The 22,507-nt window shown below is 38.1% G+C and overlaps 1 protein-coding gene across 1 annotated transcript in view; it reads right to left on the bottom strand.

Annotated features, from left to right (window-relative positions):
- SLC38A11 (solute carrier family 38 member 11) overlaps window positions 1-22,507 on the bottom strand; it is a 63,989-nt gene that overhangs the window by 13,787 nt on the left and 27,695 nt on the right. Inside the window, exons 8-10 of the mRNA XM_052635956.1 lie at window positions 10,784-10,854; window positions 9,961-10,122; window positions 6,975-7,087 (exon numbers count right to left, since the gene is read on the bottom strand). Of these exons, the coding sequence (XP_052491916.1) occupies window positions 6,975-7,087; window positions 9,961-10,122; window positions 10,784-10,854 (346 nt within the window). The remainder of the gene's footprint in view (window positions 1-6,974; window positions 7,088-9,960; window positions 10,123-10,783; window positions 10,855-22,507) is intronic.

Below are 22,507 nucleotides of genomic sequence, written 5' to 3'. Positions count from 1 at the left end.
CCCTCTTCCAACAACACAAGAGAAGACTCTACACTTGGACATCACCAGATGGTCAACACCGAAATCAGATTGATTATATTCTTTGCAGACAAAGATGGAGAAGCTCTATAGAGTCAGCAAAAACAAGACCAGGAGCTGACTGTGGCTCAGATCATGAACTTCTTATTGCCAAATTCAGACTTAAATTGAAGAAAGTGGGCAAAACCACTAGACCATTCAGTTCAGTTCAGTCGCTCAGTTGTGTCTGATTCTTTGCGACCCCATGAATCGCAGCACGCCAGGCCTCCCTGTCCATCACCAACTCCCGGAGTTCACTCAGATTCACGTCCATCGAGTCAGTGATGCCATCCAGCCATCTCATCCTCTGTCGTCCCCTTCTCCTCCTGCCCCTAATCCCTCCCAGCATCACAGTCTTTTCCAATGAGTCAACTTTTTGCATGAGGTGGCCAAAGTACTGGAGTTTCAGCTTTAGCGTCATTCCTTCCAAACAAATCCCAGGGCTGATCTTCAGAAAGGACTGGTTGGATCTCCTTGCAGTCCAAGGGGCTCTCAAGAGTCTTCTCCAACACCACAGTTCAAAAGCATCAATTCTTCGGTGCTCAGCCTTCTTCACAGTCCAACTCTCACATCCATTCATGACCACAGGAAAAACCATAGCCTTGACTAGATGGAACTTAGTCGGCAAAGTAATGTCTCTGCTTTTGAATATGCTATCTAGGTTGGTCATAACTTTTCATCCAAGGAGTAAGTCTTTTAATTTCATGGCTGCAATCACCATCTGCAATGATTTTGGAGCCAAAAAACAATAAAGTTTGACACTGTTTCCACTGTTTCCCCATCTATTTCCCATGAAGTGATGGGACCGGATGCCAAGATCTTCGTTTTCTGAATGTTGAGCTTTAAGCCAACTTTTTCTCTCTCCACTTTCACTTTCATCAAGAGGCTTTTTAGTTGCTCTTCACTTTCTGCCATCCAGGTATGACCTAAATCAAACCCCTTATGATTATAAAATGGAAGTGAGAAATAGATTTAAGGGTCTAGATCTGATAGATAGAGTGCCTCATGAACTATAGAATGAGGTTCGTGACATTATACAGGAGACAGGGATCAAGATCATCCTCAAGAAAAAGAAATGCAAAAAAGCAAAATGTCTGTCTGAGGGGGCCTTACAAATAGCTGTGAAAAAGAAAACAAGCAAAAAGCAAAGGAAAAAGGAAAGATATATCCATTTGAATGCAGAGTTCCAAAGAATAACAATGAGAAAAAAAAAGCCTTTCTCAGTGATCAATGCAAAGAAATAGAGGAAAACAATAGAATGGAAAGGCGAGAGATCTCTTCAAGGAAATTAGAGATACCAAGGGAACATTTCATGCAAAGATGGGCTCAATAAAGGACAGAAATGGTATGGACCTAACAGAAGCAGAAGATATTAAGAACAGGTGGCAAGAATACATAAAAGAACTATACAAAAAAGATCTTCACTACCCAGATAAACACGATGGTGTGAAAATACACCTAGAGCCAGACATCTGAAATTTGAAATCAAGTGGGCCTTAGGAAGCATCGCTATGAACAAAGCTAGTGGAGGTGATGGAATTCCACTCGAGCTGTTTCAAATCCTAAAAGATGATGCTGTGAAAGTGCTGCACTCAATATGCCAGCAAATTTGGAAAACTCAGCAGTGGCCACAGGACTGGAAAAGCTCAGTTTTCATTCCAATCCCAAAGAAAGGCAATGCCAAAGAATGTTCAAACTACTACACAATTGCACTCATCTCACATACTAGTAAATTAATGCTCAAAATTCTCCAAGGCAGGCTTCAGCAGTTCGTGAACTGTGAACTTCCTGATGTTCAAGCTGGTTTTAGAAAAGGCAGAGGAACCAGAGATCAAATTGCCAACATCTGCTGGATCATGGAAAAAGGAAGAGAGTTCCAGAAAAACATCTATTTCTGCTTTATTGACTATGCCAAAGCCTTTGACTATGTGGATCACAATAAACTGTGGAAAAATCTGAAAGAGATGGGAATCCCAGACAACCTGGTCTGTCTCTTGAGAAATCTGTATGCAGGTCACGAAGCAACAGTTAGAACTGGACATGGAACAACAGACTGGTTCCAAATAGGAAAAGGAGTACGTCAAGGCTGTTTATTGTCACCCTGCTCATTTAACTTATATGCAGAGTACGTCATGAGAAACGCTGGGCTGGAAGAAGAACAAGCTGGAATCAAGATTGCCGGGAGAAATATCAATAACCTCAGATATGCAGATGACACCATCCTTATGGCAGAAAGTGAAGAGGAACTAAAAAGACTCTTGATGAAAGTGAAAGAGAAGAGTTAAAAAGTTGGCTTAACATTCAGAAAACTAAGATCATGGCATCTGGTCCCATCACTTCATGGGAAACAGATTGGGAAGCAGGGGAAACAGTGGCTGACATTATTTTTGGGGGCTCCAAAATCACTGCAGATGGTGACTGCAGCCATGAATTAAAAGACGCTTACTCCTTGGAAGGAAAGTTATGATCAACCTAGATAGCATATTCAAAAGCAGAGACATTACTTTGTCAACAAAGGTCCATCTAGTCAAGGCTATGGTTTTTCCTGTGGTCATATATGGATGTGAGAGTCAGACTATAAAGAAAGCTGAGTGCAGAAGAATTGATGCTTTGAACTGTGGTGTTGGAGAAGACTCTTGAGTCCCTTGGACTGCAAGGAGATCCAACCAGTCCATCCTAAAGGAAATCAGTCCTGGGTGTTCATTGGAAGGACTGATGTTGAAGCTGAAACTCCAATATTTTGGCCTCCTGATGCGAAGAGCTGACTCATTTGAAAAGATCCTGATGTTGGGAAAGATTGAAGGCAGGAGGAGAAGGGGACGACAGAGGATAAGATGGCTGGATGGCATCACTGACTCGATGGATGTGAGTCTGAGTGAACTCCGGGAGTTGGTGATGGACAGGGAGGCCTGGCGTACTGCGATTCATGGTGTTGCAAAGAGTCGGACACAACTGAGTGACTGAACTGAACTGAACTGAATCACTGGGCTTCCCTGATAGTTGAATTGGTAAAGAATCTGCCCACAATGCAGGAGACCCTGTTTGATTCCTTGCTTGGGACTATCTGCTGGAGAAGGGATAGGCTACCCACTCCAGTATTCTTCGACTTCCCTTGTGGCTCAGCTGGTAAAGAATCTGCTCACAGTGCAGGAGACCTGGGTTCAGTCTCTGGGTTGGGAAGATCCCTTGGAGAAGGGAAAGGCTACCCACTCCAGTATTCTGGCCTGGAGAATTCCATGGACTCTGTAGTCCATGGGGTCACAAAGAGTTGGACACGACTGAGCGACTTTCACTTTCACTAATCATTTTTACTCATTTTGGTTTTTTGGTAATTGGTAATGTCCTTCCAAATATTTTCTCATTTCGAGTGCATTCTTAATGATGAAGTTTACTCAGTGGGGCAAACTGGTGCAGATATTTATTAGGGGGTAGACTGGTTTTGTGGCACCCTTGGATATGGCCAACTACTCTACCTGTGAGTAGAAATCATTTTGATATATTAATGCCAATCGTATATTTGTGTGTGTGCATGTGTGTGTGTGTGCACCGAAAGGAGAGAAAGAAAAAGGAAGTGAATGGGTGAGGAATATACAAAGCTCCTCTGCTTACTATTTGCTACCATGGCAGAGACCTTGATTTAGTTCTGTCTTCCTGTCATGGCAGCTAAAGGAAACACAAGTCTTAAGTCCTGAAGACACAAGCTGTGCAGGTGGAGTGACTCAGAAGTCCACAAGCAGCTCACCAGAAACCACATGAGAATAAACCATCTGTCACTGCTGATCTAGAGATCAGATGTGAACCTAAAGTATTGGGTGGAAACTAAAATAGAACCATTTCCTGCATCCAACATAGTTAGCTCTTTGATTTCAAATTATTCTAGTTCAATGTATTGTTCCCTGTACTCAAGGAGGTGAGATGGCCTGTGGGTTATATATTTGTAAGTGAGGACAGATGCTAACTGTAAGGGACATACGCAGTGCTGACCATGTCTTCATTCCTTTCCCCTGTGCTGTTCCTTACCCAGAATCAGCATAAGGCAAGCACTGGTCTGCCTCTAGAAGCCTGCCCATTAGGTAGTGTATTTGAAGCTTTGCAGGCATTTCACTTCACACATTAGATCCATTGACAGTGTACTGTGTAAACAATCTCTAGGAATAGATCCTAAGACTAAGCCTTTTCAGTGTGATTCCTGAAAGAACCACTATGAAACAGGATCATGTTTTTCTGCTAAATGGTACAGTGGATTTTTAGCTTACTGTATAAGGGATTCCTGACAAAGCCACATTATCCAACTTTCTGCAAAAGGAATTAGTTCTCTTTTACCTAATATTCCTCTATGAATCGAGGCAGATGATTAATATAACTTGGAGATGACTTTATGAATTAAATATATCAATATAGATAAAAATTCATAATAAACATATTTAGAAATTTATGCATAAATAAATGTTTATTTTATATTTCAGTTCAGTTCAGTTCAGTTCAGTCGCTGTCGTGTCCAACTCTTTGCAACTCCATGAAGTGCAGCACTCCAGGCCTCCCTGTCCATCACCAACTCCCGGAGTTCACTCAGACTCACGTCCATCGAGTCAGTGATGCCATCCAGCCATCTCATCCTCTGTCGTCCCCTTCTCCTCCTGCCCCCAATCCCTCCCAGCATCAGAGTTTTTTCCAATGAGTCAACTCTTCGCATGAGGTGGCCAAAGTACTGGAGTTTCAGCTTTAGCATCAGTCCTTCCAAAGAAATCCCAGGGCTGATTTCCTACAGAATGGACTGGTTGGATCTCCTTGCAGTCCAAGGGACTCTCAAAAGTCTTCTCCAACATCACAGTTCAAAAGCATCAATTCTTTGGCACTCAGCTTTCTTCACAGTCCAACTCTCACATCCATACATGACCACTGGAAAAACCATAGCCTTGACTAGATGGACCTTAGTCAGCAAAGTAATGTCTCTGCTTTTGATATGCTGTCTAGGTTGATCATAACTTTCCTTCCAAGGAGTAAGCGTCTCTTAATTTCATGACTGCAGTCACCATCTGCAGTGATTTTGGAGCCAAAAAAAAGAGTCTGACAAGGTTTCCACTGTTGCCCCATCTATTTCCCATGAAGTGATGGGACTGGATGCCAAGATCTTCGTTTTCTGAATGTTGAGCTTTAAGCCAACTTTTTCACTCTCCTCTTTCACTTTCATCAAGAGGCTTTTTAGTTCCTCTTCACTTTCTGCCATAAGGGTGGTGTCATCTGTATATCTGAGGTTATTGATATTTCTCCCGGCAATCTTGATTCCACCTTGTGTTTCTTCCAGTCCAGCGTTTCTCATGATGTACTCTGCGTATAAGTTAAATAAGCAGGGTGACAATAAACAGCCTTGACATACTCCTTTTCCTATTTGGAACCAGTCTGTTGTTCCATGTCCAGTTCTAACTGTTGCTTCTTGACCTGCATACAGATTTCTCAAGAGGCAGGTTAGGTGGTCTGGTATTCCCATCTCTTGAAGAATTTTCCACAGTTTATTGTGATCCACACAGTCAAAGGCTTTGGCATAGTCAATAAAGCAGAAATAGATGTTTTTCTGGAACTCTCTTCCTTTTTCCATGATCCAGCGGATGTTGGCAATTTGATCTTTGGTTCCTCTGCCTTTTTCTAAAACCTGCTTGAACATCAGGAAGTTCACGGTTCACGTATTGCTGAGGCCTGGATTGGAGAATTTTGAGCATTACTTTACTAGCATGTGAGATGAGTGCAATTGTGTGGTAGTTTGAGCATTCTTTGGCATTGCCTTTCTTTGGGATTGGAATGAAAACTGAGCTTTTCCAGTCCTGTGGCCACTGCTGAGTTTTCCAAATTTGCTGGCATATTGAGTGCAGGACTTTCACAGCATCATCTTTCAGGATTTGAAACAGCTCAACTGGAATTCCATCACCTCCACTAGCTTTTTTTGTAGTGATGCTTTCTAAGGCCCACTTGACTTCACATTCCAGGATGTCTGGCTCTAGATGAGTGATCACACCATCGTGATTATCCGGGTCATGAAGATCTTTTTTGTACAGTTTTTCTGTATATTCTCGCCACCTCTTCTTAATATCTTCTGCTTCTGTTAGGTCCATACCATTTCTGTCCTTTATCGAGCCCATCTTTGCATGAAATATTCCCTTGGTATCTCTAATTTTCTTGAAGATATCTCTAGTCTTTCATATTCTATCGTTTTCCTCTATTTCTTTGCACTGATCGCTGAAGAAGGCTTTCTTATCTCTTCTTGCTATTCTTTGGAACTCTGCATTCAGATGCTTATATCTTTCCTTTTCTCCTTTGCTTTTTGCTTCTCGTCTTTTCACAGCTATTTGTAAGCTATTTTATATTTATATAAAATAAATATTTATAAACTTAGCAAATATATAAATAAAATTATCTCAAAAACTAATGGTTTAAAATAAATTTTAAGGTTTCATGGAAGATAAAATATTTTAGTCTTTTAAAAGACAATACAATTGATCATATCTGTCCTATGGTGCCTTTGATACATGTTGGCTTATAAAACATTTTAGCCAAAAGACAATTTTGTAAAACATGTTTTAAACCTTATTGCTTAATTTGTTTGTAAGAATGAGTAAAAGAAAATCTTGGTTTGACTCTATTAAAGGCTGACATTCATTTTGGAATGCAGTTGTATAAATATTTATACTTATACTAATATAAACTAAACCACCAAACATGATTTTCAAACCAACTTTTGAAAAAAACAACTCGTAAACATTTGAATATGAATTATCTTTAAACTGCGTAAAAGAGAAAATTTCATGAATTATATTTCTTATCATGCACTTAGGAAATTGCAGAATCAAATGATTTATAAATTGTACTAAATTAATGTAGTAGAGAAATGACCTAGCTAAAGTGTTGAAAGAGACTGTGCTTACCTCTCTAGTCACAAAGCATTCAATCGGGTATGTCAAAATGACAGTGACTCCATAACAAAACCTTCCAAATGTTACCAAGTCATCATTTCTGCAATAATTTTCAAACAAGTCTCCTAGAGAACAATATAAAATAGATTTACTTAATACATACTGGATATTTGAGATAAATACCTAAAAAATGAAATATTGTATATTTATTATATAATTAAAGATACATAAACATCATTTAATTTAATTAATACAACAGACAACTAAGTCTAAATACAAATTTTGCATTCAAAAGCTACATAATTACTGCTGGGTATTAAAACTAGCACAAGCTCCACTTGAAAGTAAATTTATCACTAATGGCTTTTCTCTTATTCTCACTGTTTGTTTTTAGAAGATTAGCCTTAAATTTGTATCAACGTCTGAAAAATACTTTTATCCATTGTCTTCTTATAGCAGAATCAACTCCCTAAATTCTTGTGCACTGATTTTATAAACTTGCTTCTGGTCTTTGTTTCTAGTAAGTAAGTGACTTCATTATTTAAAAAAAAAAAAAGTTTGTTAAAATAAACAAATTTCCTTTGAAATGTTATTCTTAGATCAAGGACAATCCTGAAAGGAACAGTAGACTAGTACATGCAAGGAGCTGAATTTCCTGTATATCACTCTATAGAGTGTAATCACAAACTCAGGGCTACAGCAAGGAATTCCAAACACACTATCTTTCATGGTATCTGAGGAACCCAGGTATAAATGCACTGATTGAAAGTGGTGAAAATACGGTTAGTTCCCAGGCAAAGTATTATATTTAATTAGTTCCAAACTAAATGATGGACCATATATACCTTGAACCAATTCTTATTTAGAGACTATTTTCTTAGATACATGTGAAGAAATACAGGATCTAATGAGAGCACAGATCATGTCAACAAAAATATAGAAACAAATATTTGCGGCTGTTTATTTCCTAAATAAAATACTTACATTTTAAAATGTTTGTCACAGTTTTCAATTAAACTGAACAGAAAATTAGATAAAAGTCACACACTGCCACACTGTTCATATATAAAAAAAATTAATAATAATCTTCTGTATACTTATTTTTCATTAAAAGACTAAATGACTTGCTTCTTCCCAAGACTTATTTAAGTGACTCTTTTCCCCTCCTTCCTTTTATCTGGAGTAAACGTACATTATTTTCTAGTGTCCCTTTTGGGCAGAAGGAGATTAAATCACAAAGCAAGAGTCGCAGTAGTGGTTGGTTCAAGGTTGACAGAAAAGATTCCAACACTCTAGGAAAAAGGACTCAAGCTCCCTGTTCTCTAACTTCCACTAAAATACGGGCCCTGCATCTTTTCAAAAGTCACTGGAAAATTCAAGCACAATGGAGAGTGCTCACTGGCTCACAAGCTGGAGTATGCGAAATGAAAGAGAAAAGAGGCCTGCAGAAACAAGACTGGATCTGCCTAAGGCAAAATGGCCTAAAGAAACAACGTCAGCTTATTCTAGCTTGACTGTAAGTGTGTTTTAGGGAATTATAGCTAGAAAAGGAAAAAAATAAAAAAGACCAAAATCAACCTGTCAGCTTTGTTATGTAAAGACTTAATTATATCTGAACAATTACTACTGATAAAAAACACCAGGAAGGTGTGACTAAGAGAAAGGGTTTCTGCTTTAGAGAAAAGGCATTTTGAAGCCAAGATTCTGTGGAGATTGGAGCCTAAAGGCCATTTGTCTTTCAAACTGTGCAGCTTTAGTGATATATGGCAATGTTTTGAAATAATTTTTATCAAGACTTTCAAGGTCACTTCATTATTATACTCTAATGGCACACACAGGTATTATATTTTTGATAGCATTGGGATTATGGTATTAATCACTCTTTTTTGAAGTCATCTTTCTTTGTTTCTTGAGAACTCTCTCCTTATAATCATAGTCACCTGTAACCTAAATTTAGAACAATGCACCATTCACCCAAGAGTACCTCAATGTCATCTGAAAAGTAAGCCAAGAAGAACTAGAGGCTAAGAGACAGCTATTAGTGGGTCATATGGGACCAAAATGGGGTAGACAGCAAGACGGAATGAAGAGAAAATGGGACTGAAAGTCAGGAGCCGTGTTTCCACTTTGTCACCAGCCAGCTTGGGCAAGTTACTCTGCCTCTTTGTGTTCTAAGCAGGGGGTAAAACTAGTTATTCCACTTACCTTCCTAGGGTTGTCTGAAGGTCAAATGCAGTAATAGGCCTGCAGAAGCCGTGGAATGCATGAATCACGGCATTTAGCAGGCTGTCAGACTACCTAACTAGCACACTACATAGATGAGTGAAGTAAGAGACAAGGACGTAGAAGAGATGACCACTCAGTTGTTGGATGAACAGAAGAAAGAAGTGAATTCAGTGTCCTGGGGTGAGAGTGGAGGTGGGGAAGAAATGGGCTGGTTTTGTGGGAAAGGTGATATTTTGCATTTAAAGCAAGAGCAGAGCAACTAAGTAGAAATGTCTTTGGTTGTTGTATGAACAGAAGAAAAGAAGGAGAGGAGATAGGATCTGAAAGCAAAGTGGAAGCACTCAGAAGAAAAAAAATACATGAAGGGTGTGAATGATGATATGGTTGAGCTCTTTTCTCTACGGGGAGTCCTCAGAACTGTTAAGTAATTCAGAGAGGTCCATGAGAATCAGAACCAAGAAGACTGTTAGCTTGATGAGTTGAGAGGATACTGTTGTCTTTGAAAGTGAAACTGCAGCGGACTAGTAGAGAGGAAAGCCAAAATTCATGTGCTTTGAAGTGAAACCATCAAAGGAGGGAGAATGGACTACAGAAAAAGCTTAGCAGTTTAAAAAGGGGAAGATTAGGAAAATTAGGAAAGGAAGGAAGGTAGAGGAGAGAATATGTTCTACTTTGAAGTAGAGCATGAGGTATAATAATACTTAAAATGACAAGTGATAGCACCACTCCATATGAACACCAAAATATGTTAAGATAGAATTTCTCTTTTTACCTTGGGTGTAGCCAGTAAATGTCAGGTATCCACATGTAGCAAAGAGAATACTGATAAATACAGAAATCAAGGTAGACACATGGATGATGTGAGACCACTTAGCTACTGTAGGTTCTTCCAAAGAACTATAAACTAAGAAGCAGTTATGGTGGCAAATAAATGCTGCAATACAAGGGGGGGAGAAGCATTATTAAAGCAAATCACATAGTTCTCCTTTTCCCATGGAAAATTCAGAGACATATGCTACTTTGAAATACTAGTGAATTGAAGTTCAAATATACTAATTTACTAGAAATGCCAGAAATAATCTAACAGCTGTAGGAACGAGAAATTTCATTTGTATTAGGCTTATGTGATCTTTTCATGTCACTCTTGATATAAACCAGGCCTATCCAACTTTCTCTCCCACTTCCTAGTGGCCTTTCCAATCTTAAAGGAAATCTAAACAACACCATATTTTCAGCCCAGGGCTTCCTTTCCCATCTGGGATATAACAGAGTCACTCTAGACTCCTGGCCAATTCACAATACTTTGTGTGCAAGGAGGAAGTCTGTTAACACTTACTAGATTTTCAAGTTAAGAAGCAATACTTTAATGAGTTTTCTGCATGAGGAAAAGACTTGTTAAAATTGAAGCAAATTTTAGTGATGAGTGAGAATGGTTTGCACCTAATTTTATGCTGGCACAAACTGGATCATGCGCTGCTAATAGGATGTCTAAAACTTATGACATCTGCTTTCCAGACACAAATATGAGGCAAAGCACTTTTTCATGGTGCAGAAGACCCCACATAGAGAAAGGACCTTGGAAACCACGTACTCACCAAATGACATCACACCAACAGCCTGAATGGCATTGGGCTTTGCAAATATCCAAGCATCTTCTGTTTTTGGTCTATAAGAGAATCAGTTAATTTGAAGAATTAAGGCATAAGCATACAAGAAAACAAGAAATGATGTCATGCTATAAGCTGAACATCTTTAAGTCAGAAATTTATAAGGAGTCCTCATTCATCTTTTTAAATTGTAAATAAATTCCCCAAGAATATTGATGTAATCTGTTAACCTTGCTCCTTGAAAATGTATGCCGAATATACTTAGAAAGAATCTAGTTTCATATATTTAAAATAGATTACTTAATACTGTCACTTTATTTGCTTGTCAATTTAATAAGAAACATTTGTTATGTATATTTGAGATACTCAATGAGGAAGATAACATTAATAAAGCAAAATTCTTCCTCAATTAATCAATGCTGCCCTTCATTTCCTTCTAACTCATTCTTCCAGGCTCATCCTACCCAAAGGAAATTCACAGTTGGCACTACACTTTATCGAGAAAGGTGGACTGAACTAATGTTAATTGAAAAGGTCCTTAACGATGTTCTAGGAATTATATCCTATGCTATCTTAACCTTCACAGTAACACTGAAGTACTCTTATCACCATTTAAAGTATTAGGAAAGTCAGGCTCTGGATGATGACGCATCTGGCCAAGCTTCCACAGTCAGTAAAGAAGCTGCGCTTTGTCTCTTTGGTCTGTCCATCTCTTCTTTACTGAGCTGTCAGTCACTTCTAATTCCTACCTGTGTACTCACTTCTCAAGGAGGTTTTAGAAATATATGCACTCAAACCTGCCTGAATAACCCTCTTCCCTGGTGTCATTAAAGTATCTGCCAACCTGTCTATGGTCACAGATTGGTCTCCCTGAAGAACAGTGAAGAGCACAGTCTCCAGTCTGTGTTGATCTTCTGGCTCTATCTACTTATTAGTGATCTTAGACAAAGCACTTAACCTTTCTGTGCTTTAGTTTTTTTTTTTTTTTCAAATTTAGTTACTAATTTATTTGCCTGTGTCAGTGCTTAGTTGCAGCATGCGGGATCTTTCATTGTGTGCACCGGCTCTTTGCTGGGGTTCCTGAGCTCAGAGTGGCTTGGGCTCAGCCACTCTGCAGCATATGGGATCTTAGCTCCTCGGCCAGGGATCGAACCCACATCCTCTGCATTGCAAGGTGGATTCTTAACCACTGGATCACCGGGGAAGTCCCTGTGCTTCAGTTTTGGTATCTATAAAATGTGGATAATAATAATAATGCCTAATTCACTGAGTTATTACACAAATTAAATGAGAAAAATATGTAAAATTTGGGAGCGAACCTAGCATATGGTAAGTATTCCATAAATGGTTAATAGTATTAGCTTATGTCTCAACATTGTTATTATTATATAGTGTCATTTAATAGAAAGTAGCAAAGGTCCAAAAGTATGGCCAGCTTCCCTGAAAAGGAAAGCCTTGAGTGAGACCCCCAAAATGCATAAAGACGAAAGAGGAGGAGAGGAAAGAAGGGTCCTAGAAAGTAGAAAGGCACCGGGTGTAAAACCATCTATTTTGTAAGTTTGTGATTCATTCTCAACGTAGACACAAAAAATGTCTCATTTGTTTGGTCAGAGTTAGTGCGATTTATGCATTATGTCACTGCCTTGCATATTGGAAATGAGCAGTTACAAACGCAGAAGAACTAAGTAGCATACAAGGGAGGCCTCCTGCTGTTACAAGGCTTGCTCAGACTCTCAGAGATTTTTGAGTGGGAGCTGCTGCCACCTGCTGCCTTCACTGCTCTTATTGCAGTGAACATCACCCATAGCAGCATACCTGTCAAATTCCCACGTTAATGTGGAAAAATATAAACTTGGCCCATAGTCCTTAAAAAAAATTTTTTTTTAGAAAAGGCAGCATTAATAATTGTAGAAGCTTGAAGATTTTTAACTTTCTAATATTTTAAATGATCTACTTCTCCTGTTAGGGTTTTTGCGTATTAGTAGTATTACCATCGGAGAAGGCAATGGCACCCCACTCCAGTACTCTTGCCTGGAAAATCCCATGGACGGAGGAGCCTGGTGGGCTGCAGTCCATGGGGTCGCTAAGAGTCGGACACGACTGAGTGACTTCACTTTCACTTTTCACTTTCCTGCATTGGAGAAGGAAATGGCAACCCACTCCAGTGATCTTGCCTGGAGAATCCCAGGAACGGGGGAGCCTGGTGAGCTGCCGTCTATGGGGTAGCACAGAGTCGGGCACGACTGAAGCGACTTAGCAGCAGCAATATTACCATCACTTCATGGGAAATAGATGGGGAAACAGTGGAAACAGTGTCAGGCTTTATTTTGGGGGGCTCCAAAATCACTGCAGATGGTGATTGCAGCCATGAAATTCAAAGATGCTTACTCCTTGGAAGGAAAGTTATGACCAATCTAGATAGCATATTGAAAAGCAGAGACATTACTTTGCCAACAAAGGTCCATAGAGTGGTCCAACCACTCTATGGTTTTTCCAGTAGTCATCTATGGATGTGAGAGTTGGACTGTGAAGAAAGCTGAGCGCTGAAGAATTGATGCTTTTGAACTGCACTGTTTGGAGAAGACTCTTGAGAGTCCCTTGGACTGCAAGGAGATCCAGCCAGTCCATTCTAAAGATCAGTCCTGGGTGTTCATTGGAAGGACTGATGCTAAAGCTGAAACTCCAGTACTTTGGCCACCTCATGCGAAGAGTTGACTCATTGGAAAAGACTCTGATGCTGGGAGGGATTGAGGGCAGGAGGAGAAGGGGACGACAGAGGATGAGATGGCTGGATGGCATTACCGACTTGACGGACATGAGTTTGGGTGAACTCCGGGAGTTGGTGATGGACAGGAAGGCCTGGCGTGCTGCAATTCATGGGGTAGCAGAGTCAGACATGACTGAGTGACTGAACTGAACTGAACTGACTGAATATTAATTTTTCCTTTCAGTACAGATTGTGGTGGTACCCTATTTTTTGACTCTTATATGAGTAATAAAAAAGTATGTTTTATTTTTCTTCCTTCATTTAAGTTTAAACCACTTTTCCTAGTCCATATGGTTCCTTGAAATTCCTAGATAAGATGGAGAAATAGTAACTACAATAATTTTGGATTCTGTGTTCATCTTAACAATGCTGATTTCATAAGAGGAAAAATACAAAAAACATGTTACATGTAGGGAAAAACATGTCCAAATGTAGAAAGAGAAGGAGACACTGAATATGGTTTTCCAATCTTTTATAAATTAGCCTGGGATTGAGTTACAGAAAAATGTGTGTTAGTTGCTCAGTCATATCTGACTCTTTGTGACACCATGAAGCCCACCAGGCTTCTCTGTCCATAGGATTTTCCAGGCAAGAATACTGGAGTGGACTGCCATCCCCCTCGCCAGAGGATCTTCCCGACCGAGGTACTGAACCCTGGTCTCTTGCACTGCAAGCAGACTCTTTACCGTTTGAGCCACAGGAAGTCCAGAAAAATGGTTCCACACACACACAAAAAGAGAAAGTTTCTTGATATATTTTGTGTTATCTTGATACCCAGTGTGTATAAGAATGTAAAGCATAGATGGCTCTGATTTTAGATGCTGAAAATGGAAGATGAAATATTATCAAATGCAATCAAGCAATGTGTAAGAGAAAGAATCATGTCTAAGAGGAGTTTTTCCAATAAGTGCAAGAGTAGTTCAGTAATAGAAAAATCTATTAGTATAATTCATCACATTAACAGATTAATGGATAATAAAAAAGCTTATGACTGACCATTTCAAAACATGTAGAAAAGCCCACAATCTAGTATTTATTCTGACAAGTATACTAAGCAAGCTGATATTAAAGCAGAACTTCCTGGACCTAATAAAGAATGTATACCAAAACCTATAGCAAATGACATCTTAAAAAGTGAAAAGTTAGAAATATTACAATTAATGGCAGGCACTAGATGATGTTCACTATCACTGCTTCCAGAATATACTACTGGATTTCCTAACTTCTGCGACAAAATAACACATACTGATAAGATATGTAATCACTGGAAAGTGATAAATTACGTGGACACAATATAATTATGCAAACAGAAAATTCAGGGGAAACTACTGATAAGCAATTGGAATGAATAAAAACAGTCAGCAATTTCACTGGACACAAGCTCCATACACAAAAAATCAATAGGGTTGATGTACACAAATAAAAACTAGTTAAAATGTTTTTTTAAATAGCAATGATAAAGAAAACTAGAAAATATGCATAATATTAATAGTATGATATAATTTTATTGAAAGACAAACAAATGGAGAGATATGCCATATTAATGAATGGGAAGACTCAACTGACATCATGTAATATCAGTTCTCTCCAAACTAATATTTAATTTCAAAGAATAAAACATAATATTGGTGGAACAGAGATTGTTTTAAATCTATAAAAGCAAAAATCATAAAGATAAAAATTGATAAACCTGGTTAAATTAATAGAAGGTAAATATAAAATGCATAGGGGCTTCCCAGGTGGCGCTAGTGGTAATGAATCTGCCTGCCAATGCAGGAGATGCAAGAAATGTGGGTTTGATCCCTGGGTCAGGAAGATCCAGAATTCTTGCCTGGAAAATCCCATGGACAGAGCAGTCTGACCGGCTACAGTTCATGAAGCCGCAGAGAGTTGGACACGACTGAGGGACTGCACACACATCCAGAACATGCATAAAATGTACAGTAGAATAACCCATATTCAAAGTTAAAAAATAAAGAAAAGCTAAAAACTGAGAGATGAAATTTGTCTTGCATACAGCCAACAAAGGGTTATTATCCAGTGTACATTAAATGCTCCTGCATATCATAAAGAAAAATGTTCCAATGAAAATAGACAACTGTTAATTGATAGAAAAGGAATTGATAATGGCAACAAATATGCTATGTGTTGCTCATCCTCCTTAATTATTAGAGAAACTCAAATGAAATACAGTTTAAAAAACTCATTTTAGATCTAGTTCAATAATAGCAATGTTAAGAAATTGCCAGGAAAGGAAAAGATACACTTATTACGGAAGGAACCAAAAACTGTAAATACTATGGAGATGAACTTGTCAATATCCAGTAGAGCTGAAGGCAATCAAAGCTTATAAGCAGACAATTTAAATTCCTAAGCCATCAGATTGTGTGCTATAGAGCAATTAAAAAGAGTCACCAGGTGCTAATTTTATCAAAAAGGAAATGTTGGGTTGGCCAAAAAGTTCATTCGGAGATTTCTGTAACATCAAATGGAAAAACCCGAACAAATGTTTTGGCCAGCCCAATATACTGAATACAGTATAGAGGAGAAAATAGTGATTATGCTAGAGAATGTGCTAGAGAATTCTTTTTTTACCATCATGATTATTTACGTATATTTTACAAACATTCTAATCAAAACATAAATACTATTGCCAATACAGAAATGCATAGCATAAGTACAAAGGCATGAACAGGAATGATTCACACCAACTTTAGAATAATATTATGTCTGCGAAAAGAGAAATGAATCCAACTTAAGGATAATGGTTAACCTCTGGGGAAAGAGAAATAAACTGACTTTTAAACACGATAGTTCATTGCTGATAAAGACCAGAACCAAACATAGAAAACTGTTTCAAAAAGATCTAGCCCAATTTACTGCTTTCTGAACTTTATATAATTATACAATATTTTCTAATGAAAGCTTTTTGAATTTGAACCTAGTTTTTAACCTTAAATTTCCACAGTCTATGACTGAAATTATGTTCCTCTTGCTGGAAAGTCATTCAATTCACTCAATTTTCAACAAATATTAATTTGCTGAACACTACTAATGTGGCAATCACTGTTATGACCACTGGAAATGCTGCAGGGAAAAAGACAAAACAAAGAGATCAAATATTTTTTATTCTGTATGGTAATCTAGAACAGCATCATACAATGCGTGTTGGGAAGGAAGAGAATTTCCTCCACTCTTCTAGGTTCTTCTGGCTGCTCTAAGAATTAAATTGACGAGAGATAGACTAACAGGAGAAAATAAAGCAAAAGATTAATGACAGATATACATAGGAGAAGGAGAAGGCAATGGCACCCCACTCCAGTACTCTTGACTGGAAAATCCCATGGACAGAGGAGCCTGGTGGGCTACAGTCCATGGAGTCGCTAAGAGTCAGACACGACTGAGTGACTTCACTTTCACTTTTCACTTTCCTGCATTGGAGAAGGAAATGGCAACCCACTCCAGTGTTCTTGCCTGGAGAATCCCAGGGACGGGGGAGCCTGGTGGGCTGCCGTCTATGGGGTCGCACAGAGTCGGACACGACTGAAGTGACTTAGCAGCAGCAGCAGCAACATACATAGGAGAGACCCAGGAGAAATTGCCAAAATGGCCAAAAACCTTACCTTAAGTACCATCTTCAGTTAAAGATAAACGAGGATGCTGGGGGCAGTGGTTTGGGACTTCAAAAGTGAGGAAGGCAATTCACATGGAGATGGAAAAGTAAATGTTTGGGAAACAAATGTTTGCTGCACCTTGAGGAGACAGGGCGCACACAGTGGACTCTGAACTCTGGCTCTGCCCCATTTCTCCTCCACACCTTTGCTGGTACTCTTTGCTGGTATCTCTGGAGATAGCTCTATTTCAGGAATGTCCCTCTATCTAAATTCTCTTAAGCAGTGAGGAAGAAGGTCAAAGGTACTTCCTGAGTCTTTCAGGTCTTCACTGTTTTCAGCTTGAAATAATCCGCTGGCCAAAGAAACATATTTTGGGGTGGCAAATTTTGCTCCCTTACAATTGCCTTCTATGCTGATGGAAATGTTCTACATCTGTGCTGTCCAACATGAGGACCAGTAGATACATGTGGCTGCTGAGTATTTAAAATTATGGCTAGGGCAAGCTAATTTTTAATTTTATTTAATTTTATCTAAATAGTCACATGTAAAGGAAGATAAATTAGGAGATTGGGATTAACATATACACTTCTATATATGAAATAGTAAATAACAAGGACCCACTGTATAGCACAGGGAAGTCTACTCAGTATCTTACAATAACCTACCATGGAAAAGAGTCTTAAAGAGAATACACACAGAAACACATATATATACACAGACATTTATATGTAAAACTGAATCACTTTGCTGTACACCTGCACCTAACACAACACTGTAAATTAATTATATTTCAATTAAAAATTGTAAAATAAAAAAATTCACATGTGGCTATTGTGTTGGACAAGAGAGATCTAAATGGAGTTCAATAGGCATTTTCTGTTGCAAAAAAACATAATTACCTTCTAATGGTCTAAAAGAGTTAAAGAAATTACTTCAAGGGGAGTAATTTTTCCTGTAGTGTAGCTTACATCATAAGTTTCAGCCACTTGAACTTCCTGAGAGGCAAGTAGAAGAATGGAGGAGATGAATGGAACAATAAACAAGAATATCTTGTGAACTTATAAAGAACCATGGCTACTAAAAAATTTGAAAAAAAAGAACAAAAAAGAAAAAAAATACTGAGAAATAAATCAAAATTGTCATTATGAATAGAGACAGAAGGAAAACACAGTACATAGTCATATTGAAATATTATTAAATATGAATCAAGTGAAGACAATCTGTTTTTACAAAGCGATTAGATTACAGGATGAGCACTTCCCTTTTTTTAATTTTAAAGAATAATTCACAATAAGTTACCTGTAAAGTAGAAATGGTTTTCAAATGGTTTTTCAAAATCAAATTAACATAATTAACATACAACTCTTCAGGAGTATTTCTTTTGCACAAAGAGACGCTAATTTTGTTCTGAAGAAATCTCCAAATAGAACTGCTCTCTGATTTCTTTTTGGTTTAGATTCTTCTGTTGGTGCCATAAAGGTTCATTTCCTTGAGAGCTGAAACCAACCACATTTATTGGTGTGTTTTTAGAGTCTGCAATGGAAGCCAACAGCTTTGAAATTAGTCCACTGACGTCAACAGAGTCTTTTTCAGCAAGTGTCAGTGTTACCTAATGATGAATAAACCAGCTTTTAATCCCCATTTGGCTCCTGCCTGCTTCTTTCATTTAATGTGATTCCTGCTGGCTATAGATAAAACTCTGGTTAATATTATCAATAAGGGACAACTAGTACAATAGTGAACTTAATTCCCATTGTGAAAGAACTTTCTACTAAGAAAAAACATAATTACAGCAAGCTGAAATGAAAAAAAAAATAATAAAATAAATAATGAACTTTAGGGTCAGACAGACTTGGATTTAAATTTTACCTTTATGATATACTAGCAGGCTGACTCTCAGCAGATTACTTAATGACACTGGTCTCACTTTTCTCTGCTGTAGAACAGAGACAGTATTAATTCTATTTTATATATCTGACTTCTCTAGGGGTCCAGTGGTTAAGAATCCACCTTCCAATGCAGGGGACTTGGGTTTAATCCCTGGTTGGGGACCTAAGATTCCACGTGCCACAGGGCAACTAAGCCCAGGCACCACAACTAAGACCTCATGCAGCACACTAAATAAGCATTTTTTAAAAGGGCTACGAGAAAATAAATAAAAGTGTGATATATAGTGGACAACCAGTGTTAGATGGGGCTCCTTCCACTCTTTCCCTTCGCTCATGTTCTCGCCACTAAAGTAATAATACATGTCTTAGTCTGGGTGTAAGGACCTGCAAGTACATGAAATGCAATGTTTGCCATGGCATTCATACTCTTGTAGAAAATGAAGGGACTATGAGAAAGGTAAGTGATTCTTATTTTAAATAAGTGAATGATTAATCTTGATAACAGATGATATATCTGTAACTGGTTTTGATAACGATGAAAAAGATGAAAGGTTTATTTAAGCTTTGGATATTCACAGTAAATATTTGGTATTCTCTCCCACCCACCATACCCCAAACAATTATCTACACAACCTGGTCTGCCAAATTAGTGCAACTTCCAGCTGCAGAAAGCCACTCAAGTTCAGGGTACTCGGAGTTGCTCACCTCATTCCAGGGTTTATACCTTATTAGCTCCAGTATCAATTTCCCAAGCTAAGCTGAGGAGCTGCTCTGTAGTGATAAAATTTTGCTACAGTGGTATGGAGACTATCACCAGTGGAAGATAATTAAACATTTGAATAAAAAGGGGCACTCATTGAACCTTAAGATATTTGACATCTAAAATGGATAGAGAGGAAAATTGCCTGATTATTTCACCACCACTTGGATAACATCTTAGACTAACCACTTGAGAGGAAAAAAAGTATAACATTAACTTAAAAATTTTTAAGATTCTATCTATATATCTATGTACATATAAATTAAGGGTTATTCTTATTTTTTTGTTATATACTTTTCTGATTATAGAAAACATTTTATTTTGTCCATGTTCCAAAAGTAAAGTGTTTTTCTTTTGTATTTCACCATGGGGAAACACTATGGAAGAATATTTATGCATTTCATCATCAGCATCGTTAAATATATAAATAAGTACAGGAACATTTAAGTTCATTTCTTGAACTCTTAACACTACCTTTTCATAGAGAGATAGAAGCTCTCTTATCTTGCTACATTAGGAAACTGAAAGTTCCACTTTCAGGAATTATTTGGGGGTCCTATGTTTTATTTCAATAAGGTGATATGGCCTTGCACATATTATAAAATCTTCAGGTGTGTGTATGTGTGTGTGTGTTGAACAGTCTTTGGAAGCAATGGAAAATTAATCTTTACCAAACTGAAGATGCAGTAACTTCACTGAATGCACAAATAACTGGCAGAGGTAATTGATTCCCAGTTTTGCAAGGGGTTGGGGGGGAGGCTAAAGAAATATTTAGCAAAGTAATATAAAATCTTATTTTAGTCCTTTTTTTACACAGAAATCTTTTCCCAAAACTTTCAATTAAGTCCTAATACAGGTAGTTTTTCTTCCCGCCCCCCAATCTCTCTGCTGTTTTTCATGGCACAGTGCAAGCCTCACAAACAACGGAACAACTTTCCTAAGGAGGAAAATGTATTTTAAATAAAATGTTTGAATTTATACTTAAATCTGCAGGCAAATTAATAATCAAGTGTTAAACTTGGACATCCAGTTAAACTCAGTGGATGGGACACATGAACATAACTTCTTGTCTCAGACCTCACTAGAATGATATTAAAGGAATTTAAATGGAAGACAAATCCCCAGGGGAGGGGATCGTGGAAGAAGAGACATCACTAAGAGAAGACATTTTGAAAAAAGGGAAGTGGATGCTTACAATGTCACTCATAACTGCTGAGAACAACAACACAGAGGGAGCTAATGATGTGAGAGAGCTGATTCTCTTTGCTAAAGCCCTGTGTGTGCAGGACTCAGACACACCAGGAAGCTACTCAGGATGCTCTAGCTAAAGGACAAAACAAAGGAAAAAGAAAGATTTGAGAAACTGAATGTAGGGTGTCTAACACAACATAGAGGTGAAAGGAAGTCCTAGAAAGATGGTGGGACAGCAAACTGAGAAATTACTCTATCTAGAAAAGAGAGAGGACAAAGGTTCTGAAAGGGGGTCTCTAGTAAAAATAACAAGACTGACAGATGGTCTTATATGTTTGAGCATTTGGAAAATGAATAACAAAATTAAGCAAAATCAAAAGCTAAACGAGGAAAAAATATCTTTAAAAGACATCTCACAAAGGACTCATTAACTCCAAAATATACAAAGAACATGTAAAACTCAACAATAAGAACACAAACAACCCAATTTAAAAATGGACAAAGATCCCCTGATCCCCTAACAGACACCTCATCGAAGAAGATATCTTGAGAGCAAACAGGTGTATGCAAAGATGCTCCAAACCATATGTCACCAGGGAAATGCCAATTAAAACAACACTGAGATACCACTGTACCCCTTACAAGAAAAAAACAAAAAAGTACATCTATTAGTCTGGCCAGAATCTAGAACACTGACACCTCCAAATGTTGGTGAGAATGTACAGCAATAGGAACTCTCATTCATTGTCAATGGAAATGCAAACTGGTACAACTACTTTAGGAGACAGTTTGATGGTGTCTAACAAAACTAAACACACTCTTATCATAGGATCCAGGAATCACATTGCTTAGTATTTACCCAAGGAATTTGAAAACATATTCCACACACAAACCTGCCATACCAATACAATACAGCTTTATTCCTAATTGCCAAACATGGAAACAACCAAGATAATCCTTCAGTAGGTTGATGGATAAACTCTGGTATATCCAGATGATAGACTATTACTCAGTACGAGAGAGATGAGCTATCGAGCCACGAACAAACATGAACAAACCTTACATGCATATTACTTGAGCAAGAAGCCATTTTGAAAAGGCTACTTAGTCTATGACTTCAACTGTAGTTCAAAAGGCAACTGGAAGAGGCAAAACAATAGAGACCGTAAAAAGATGAGCAGTTTCCAGTGGTTAGGGGTGGAGGAAAGGGGCGAATAGAGGAAACACACAGGAATTTTGGGAAGTGAAATACACTGCATGTTTATTTAGTCCAGACCTACAGAATGTGCCATACCAAGAGTGAACTCTAATGTAAACTATGGATTTTGGGTAATGATGATGTACTAACCTAGATTCATCAATTGTAACCCATGTACCATTCTAGTCGAGGGTGTTGGTAATGGGCGAGGCTATGCATGTATGAGAGTAGAGGGTTTGTCAGGAATCTCTGTACCTTCCTCTTAACTTTGTTGTAACCTAAAAATTGCTTTG

This window comes from Budorcas taxicolor, chromosome 2 (assembly GCF_023091745.1).
Source record: "Budorcas taxicolor isolate Tak-1 chromosome 2, Takin1.1, whole genome shotgun sequence".
NCBI classification, from domain to species: Eukaryota; Metazoa; Chordata; class Mammalia; order Artiodactyla; family Bovidae; genus Budorcas; species Budorcas taxicolor.
The sequence above is the reverse complement of the archived record's forward strand: the minus strand, read 5'-3'. Positions and strand labels throughout refer to the sequence as shown.